The 7,057-nt window shown below is 57.8% G+C and overlaps 1 protein-coding gene across 1 annotated transcript; it reads left to right on the forward strand.

The window, feature by feature from the left end:
* The first annotated feature begins 2,495 nt into the window (after positions 1 to 2,495).
* On the forward strand, positions 2,496 to 7,036 carry GINS2 (GINS complex subunit 2). The gene is made up of 5 exons (XM_032701193.1): positions 2,496 to 2,699; positions 3,326 to 3,440; positions 4,488 to 4,587; positions 5,667 to 5,793; positions 6,303 to 7,036. The coding sequence occupies exons 1-5, from the start codon at positions 2,610 to 2,612 to the stop codon at positions 6,426 to 6,428; spliced, it is 558 nt and encodes a 185-aa protein (XP_032557084.1). The 5' UTR covers positions 2,496 to 2,609; the 3' UTR covers positions 6,429 to 7,036.
* The last annotated feature ends 21 nt before the right edge of the window (positions 7,037 to 7,057 follow it).

Raw genomic sequence — 7,057 nt, forward strand, 5'->3', positions numbered from 1 at the left:
ACGGGGACCATCCTGTCCCGAGAGGGGCGGAGGGCGGGGGGGCCGTATCCGTGCAGCCAGTGCTGAGTGGGGACAGGGGGGACACCATCCCGGCGGGATGTGTCCCCGCTCCGCTGGGATGGAGCTGCAGCCTCCAGGATGCGACTCAGCCGGATCCAGCACCCCGGGAGCTCCGCAGGGACACACGTGGCACCCACACGGGTGGGTTTGGACAACAGTGACTGGTTTTTCTCCCTTTTCCTAACAGCACTGTGGAGGGGGTGGCACTGTGTGGATCCCCCTGCTGAATAAAACCCCTGGGGCTCTGCCCCCCCCAGTTTGGCACCGGTTTGGCTGTGGGTGGTCTGTTCCCCAAAAACACCCTGTCACCACCACCCTGGAGCTGCCTTTGTGCCGACGGGTGGCCAAAAGTGGGACCCCCACCTCCCCACACAGATTGAAGAATCAAACAGCACCAGGAAAATGAACTCGGTGTCACCCGCATCCCGCCGGATCAGCCGCATCCCGGGAGGGAGCCGGGGGCGATGCTTCCCGGGGAGCGGCGGCACCCGGAGCCGGCGGGAGAGGCGGGAGTGTGAAAGCAGATGGAAATTTAATTTTTTAATGACAGCAGCAGATGGCAAAAGACACGCGAGGGGAGGTGCAGCGTGGGGGGGACGCTCACGGAGCGCCCGGCAGAGCTCAGCACGTGCCGGCGGCACCGCGGGGGCTGCGCCGGGAACGGGGGGCTGCGGGACCCTCCTCGTGCCGCCCATGTGGGGGGGCCTGGGGGTCCCCAAGGCTTGGCTCCCAGCCCAGCCTGGGGGCACCCTCGGGGCAACGCTCATCCCAAGGACTGGGGTCGCTCCATGGGTGGTCCCGAGGCTGAGACCGAGGTAGTTTGGGAGGGGGATTGGAGAGAGGTGGATTCATCTGGGGGGTTGTTTCCATGGGGATCTGCAAGCCAAGATGCAGCCCCCCCAAATTCATCCAGAAGCTGCCTGGCTGGGCTGGGTGTGGGTGGGTGGAGGAATGGAGGGATGGAGGGATGGATGGATGGATGGATGAAGAGATAGATGGATGGGTGCATAGAGGGCTGGGTGGATGGATGCACAGGTGGATGGACGGATGGACGGATGGATGGATGGATGGATGGATGGATGGATGGATGGATGGATGACACGGTGCATGGACAGACAGCAAAAGGAGGACTGATTGCTGCTATAAGGAATGGATGAGTGGATAGATGGATGGAGAACTGGATGGATGGATAGATGGAGGTGTGGATGAATGGATGAAGGCATGGACAGATGGAGGGGTGGAAAGGCAGATGGAGGCATGGATGGGTGAATGGATTGATGGTTGGGTGGGTGGACAAGTGGATGGATGGATGGGTGGATCGAGGCACAGATGGATAGAGGGGTACATGATGGGTGGGTGGATGGATAGGTGGGTGGGTAGATTGAAGCATGGATGAGGGATGGAGGAGTGGATAGGTAACTAGATGGATGGGTGGGTGGGTGAATAGCTGTGTGGGTGGATGGGTGGATTGAGGCATGGATGGCTGGATGGACGGATGGCTGGCTGGATGGATGGAGAAATGGGTGGATGGATAGGCTGATGAAAGAAGGGAAGGTCTATATGGATAGATGGATGGATGGATAAGCCGATGAACAGAGGGAAGAGACAGGTGGGTGATGGCAGGTGCCTGAGCATGAGTGTCTGCATCAGGGACAACTGGACAGACAGACACGCAGCTGGCCACTGCCAGGCCATGCGCAGGAGGGTGGCTGCTGGGGACAGCCCTGGACACCTACCCACAGCCCATGCCACCCACCACAGCCCCGGACACCCACCACAGCCCGTGTCACCACCGCAGTCCGTGTCACCACTGCAGTCCGTGTCACCCACCACAGCCCCTGTCACCCATCACAGCCCCTGTCACCCACCACAGCCCCTGTCACCCACCACAGCCCGTGTCACCACTGCAGTCCGTGTCACCCACCACAGCCCGTGTCACCCATCACAGCCCGTGTCACCCATCACAGCCCCTGTCACCCACCACAGCCCGTGTCACCCATCACAGCCCGTGTCACCCACCACAGCGCCTGTCACCCACCACAGCCCGTGTCAACCCTGCCCGGGGTTACGCGAGTCCCCCTCGCCCCCCCGTGTGCCGTTCCCGGCCGCCAGGGGGCGCCAGCGGCGGGAGCGCGGCGGGCGGGGGCGGGGCCACCGCGAGCCCCGCGAGCCCCGGCAACAAGTGACGAGCGCTGATTGGCCGAGAGCCCCGGGAGGAGAACGTGATTGGTCCTCGTGCCAAGGCCCGGACCTGCCCCCGCCGGGGCCCGCCCGGAGCGCGCGGCTAGCGGGGCAGCCAATCAGAGAGGCGTGCGCCACGGCAACAGTAGGTGGAAGCCAATCAGCGTGCGCCGCGCCGCGCCAGGCCCCGCCCCCCCTGCGGAGACCGCGAAAACGCGTAGGGAGGTGCCAACTGGACGGGGTGGGCGGGGCCTAGGGGCCGTGCAGCCAATCGGGAGCGAGGGCGCGCACTCGGTTGGGTCCCGGGCTGATCCCGGTTCGATCCCATTTTGGTCCCGGTTCTGACCCCCCCGGGTCCCACTGGCCGAATGGAGCCGGCCGAGGTGGAGTTTCTGGCCGAGAAGGAGCTGGTGACGATCGTGCCCAACTTCAGCCTGGACCGGATTCACCTCATCGGGGTCGGCGGGGCCGCGGGGCGGGACCGGGCAGGGGGGGTTTGGGGACGCGGGGCTGGGGGTCGGACGGGGGGACAGAGACAGGGGAAATTAAAAACAGGGTCAGGGGGGCTCATGGGCGGGACTGGGGCTGGAGGGGAGCTTGGGGACTTGGGGACAGGGCTGGGGACTTGGAGACACAGTCTGGGGGTCAGGGAGTGGGGGCTTGGGGAACAGAGCCTGGGGAGACTGGGAACAGGAGCTTGGGGCTGTTTGGGGAACAGCCTGGGGAGATGTGGAAGAGGTCTGGGGGGGCTTGTGGGTCATGGTTTGGAGGTCAGGGTATAGAAGGGCCTGGGGGACAGGGGGTCTTGGGGCCAGGGAAGGCCAAGGGCAAGGGCTGGGCGGTTTGGGACAGAGCCTGGGGACATTGAGTGCAAGGTCTGGGTGGGTCTTGGGGTCAGGGATGGAGGGATTAGGTGTGGGAGGTTGGGTTTAGGGAATTGGGATTGAGGGGTAGGATCTGGGGAGATTGGCGGAGAGTGGCTGAGTGGATTGGGGGTGGTCTGGGGTTTTTGGGAACAAGGGGAGAGGATGGGAGGCACGGGGAATGATCTGGATGGATTGGGGGTGGTGGTTTTGTTTTCCAGGGAGATTTGGGTCCTTTCAATCCTGGTTTGCCAGTAGAAGTGCCTGTCTGGTTGGCCATTAATCTGAAGCAGAGGCAGAAGTGTCGGCTGATTCCTCCAGAATGGATGGATGTTGGTGAGGATGGCGGCTTTGGCTTCAGCCCTTGCCTTCAGTGTGTGCTGTGGAAACATGAAATTAGAAAAACATCTATTTTTCACCTTTAGTGGGGGGCTTAATTAAAAAACACAAAGTAACTGAGAGAGAAAGATCTAATGTTTCACTCCTGGAATTCTTTATATTTACTGTTAGGGTGATGAGGCCCTGGCACAGGCTGCCCAGAGAAGCTGTGGCTGCCCCATCCCTGGAAGTGTCCAAGGCCAGGTTGGATGGGGCTTGGAGCAACCTGGGATAGTGGAAGGTGTCTGTGCCCGTGGCAGGGAGTGGAATGAGATGAACTTTAAGGTCCCTTCCAATCCAAACCATTCTATGATTCCATGGTACAGGAGGTGTCATCTTCCCAGTTAAGCTAGGTATTTAATTCCTGCTTCTCTGGAGAGGAGGAAGAACAAGGGTTAGATTGAATTCCCAGCCCTGACACCTTCAGCAGTGGTCACTGGTCTTTCTGAGCAGTGCCTGGATCTCTCACAAGGCTTGTTCAGAAGGAGCTTTGGGGACCTTGGATCACAGAATCATTTAGGTTGGAAAGACCTCCAAGGTTATTGAGTCCAACCTGTGACTGATCCCCACCTTGTCACCCAGCCCAGAGCACTGAGTGCCACGTCCAGTCATTCCTTGGACACCTCCAGGGATGGGGACTCCCCCACCTCCCTGGGCAGCCCCTTCCAATATTTAACGACTGTTTCAGTGAAGAAATTCCTTGTTATGTCCAACCTGAACCTTCCCTGGCACAGCTTGAGGCCATTTCCTTTTGTCCTGTCACTTGTTCACTCGGAGAAACTCTGGTTGACACTCTGTGAGAAGGGAGACCTTGGAGCCTGTGATGTCCCTGTCAGCATCCTTGTGTGCTTCCTCACAGGAGCCTTTTCCTGTCCTCACGTCATTTGAAGCTTGGATATAGAGTTGATCCTACAGAAATAACACGTGTGTTTCCAGGGATGGGTAAAAATGTCCCTGGAGCATTGAAGGCCTGGTGATGCCTGACTATCCCTGCTTGTGTTTTAGGAAAACTGGAGGAAATCCGGGACCAGGAACGGAAAGAGGACACATTCACTCCGATGCCCAGTCCCTATTACATGGAACTGACCAAGCTGCTGTTGAACTAGTGAGTAGGAGCTGAGCTGTGGCATTTTCCATCCAAGTACATGCTCGCACGGACAATCTTTCAAGCCTTGGTTGGCAGCAGCCCCGGAGGGCGGCGGGAAGAGCGGGAGTTAACGGAGTTTTATCTCACAGCCTGCCAAGATTTCACAGCAGCAGTTTCCTCATGGTAACTTTGCATTTCAGTAACTTGGGGATTGCTTGTTCTGTGGCCTCATAATTGGGGCTGTGCCGCTTTATTGAGCAGCAGCTCAGCGTGGAGGCCTGGAGGATCCGCAACACGTTCCACGGCTGCAATCTGTTCAGCAGCCTAAACCCTCCAGGCTTCTTCCTTGGCTCTCCTTCAGGAGGAAAGCTCCTCTTTCCTCAGCCTGAGAAGCAGGAGACCGGGGATATTCCGAGCCTGAGCTCCTGCCTGCTGAGGCATTTCACTTGTAAAATGTGCTGGCTGGTATTTTGCTCAGTGCGGGCTCTGGTGACTTTAAGCCCTCGATTAAGCAGGGTGGTCATTCCAGCTCTGGCTTTTCCTCTGGAGATGAGGCTCTTGGCTTGCAGCTCCCTCCCTCACGCTACAGCAACCCTGACAGCTCTGTCCGTGCGAATCGATCAGATCTCTCAAGGTCCTTATGGCAGCGCTGAATGGCCTTAATGGGACGATGAGGCACATCTCACACAGCCCTTTCAGCTTAATTCTCCCTGATGGAGCCCCGGGAGCCCCGAGCCGGGGCTTTAATCGCGGCCAAGCCCTTCGATTCCCCAGCTGCCCGTGACTTTGGCCGGGTTATTGGCCCTCCGTGCACCTCACACCAGCTGGGCAATTACAGAGCAGAAGGATTCTAGCGAGAACCAGATGCTGCATAAGAGCTGAGCATTCCTGGGTAAATAAACCATCCCAGAAATCCCAGCAGCACAAGTACCAGACTGGATTTTAATGTGGAGTTGCAGGGTTTTTTTCTCCCTAGCAAACTGCTCTGCGAGTGCCTCGGAGGGGTGAGGCGCTGCCAGCGTGACTTAACGCCGGTGACACAACATACACGTCCCTTGCAGCCTGTTCTGATCCTCTCTTTCCTTTCCCTTTTCTAGTGCCTCAGACAACATTCCCAAAGCCGACGAGATCCGGACGCTGGTGAAGGATACGTGGGATACAAGGATGGCCAAGCTGCGGCTGTCCGCGGACAGCTTCGTGCGGCAGCAGGAGGCTCACGCCAAGGTGTGCTGGGGATGTGCTGGGATGGCCCTGACAGAGCCAGGCTGGAAGGGCTCCAGCTTCTCTGTGGGATGGTGATGGATGGGGGATGAGCTGCTGGGAAAAGGCTGGCTGGGGCATGTTTTTCCTGGGTTGTTGGTGCGTCAGTTGGGAGCTAAAGCCTCGCTTTTTGGGCTTGTGGCAGCTCCCAATGCCTTATGGAAACCAGAGAATCATGGAATGGATTGTATGTGAAGGGATATTAAAGATGTAGTTCCACCCCCTGTCATGGGCAGGGATACTTTCCACTAGACCAGGTTGCTCCAAGCCCTATCCAGCCTGGCCTTGAACACTTCCAGGGATGGGGAATGCTCTTGAAATAGTGCTCTTGGTGCTCAGGTGCTTCTCCTAACTGGGGTGGCAGCTGGGTTGGTCCCTTGGAATGTCATCCAAGGGGAAATGTGGGCTGTGAGCTGCTTCCCAAGTGCCTTGTCCTCTGCTGCTTCCCAAGATTCTGTTACTTCCCCTTTTAGCTGGATAACTTAACCTTGATGGAGATCAACACGACCGGAACTTTCCTTACTCAAGCCTTGGATCACATGTACAAGCTCCGGACTAACCTCCAGCCTGGCGAGAGTGCCCACTCCCAGGATTTCTGAGCAGGAACTGGAAGGGAGCAGGGCTCTGCTCCTCACCCCTGGGTCTTCATCTGGCCAGTCCCCACCTCCCTGCACAGACCTCCCGACGCCTCCCAACCCTCATCCTCCCTCGGCAGCAGCTGCACGGCCTCACAGCCGGGTGGGAATTGCTCCGATGGCACCGGAGCGTCCCTGGGAGCCGCTCTGGGGCTCGGTGCGGGAGGTGCCTTGCTGGGCTCTGATGAGGCTGGGCGGGATCTCTCCTGTGGTTGTACTTCAGCGAGGGAACTTCTGAGGGCAGCACAGGCCACACACTGCCTTGAAAGCCATAAATTTCGAGGCGGTGCTTCGCCATGGATTTTCTCAGAGCCTTGGGAAAAAAAAAAAAAAGGGGAAGATGTGCCGGCAATGAGGTGTCTGCTGGGGAGATCAGCTGGGAAGCAGATCCATCTGCTCTTTGGAGGACAAAAGAAAATGGTTTTCCCTCTCCAAAGCCAGGCTATTGGGAAATATACATCTGACTGGCGTTTTTTTAAAATATTTTGCCTTTTTAATCTGCAACTGTGTATAAAAAAATAATAAAAATAATAATAAAAAATAATTGCAGCTGGGTGAGCAGCATCAAATTAATCCCTGTGTGGTGTCACACA

This window comes from Chiroxiphia lanceolata, chromosome 13, assembly GCF_009829145.1.
Source record: "Chiroxiphia lanceolata isolate bChiLan1 chromosome 13, bChiLan1.pri, whole genome shotgun sequence".
NCBI lineage: Eukaryota > Metazoa > Chordata > Aves > Passeriformes > Pipridae > Chiroxiphia > Chiroxiphia lanceolata.

Bases quoted from the DNA above. Each gene is read 5' to 3' on its own strand.
- GINS2 (XM_032701193.1), top strand. From the start codon at position 2,610: ATGGAGCCGGCCGAGGTGGAGTTTCTGGCCGAGAAGGAGCTGGTGACG. The intron at 2,700-3,325 runs GTCGGCGGGGCC...TTTGTTTTCCAG, and splicing joins ACCGGATTCACCTCATCGGG to GGAGATTTGGGTCCTTTCAA. The intron at 5,794-6,302 runs GTGTGCTGGGGA...TTCCCCTTTTAG, and splicing joins AGCAGGAGGCTCACGCCAAG to CTGGATAACTTAACCTTGAT.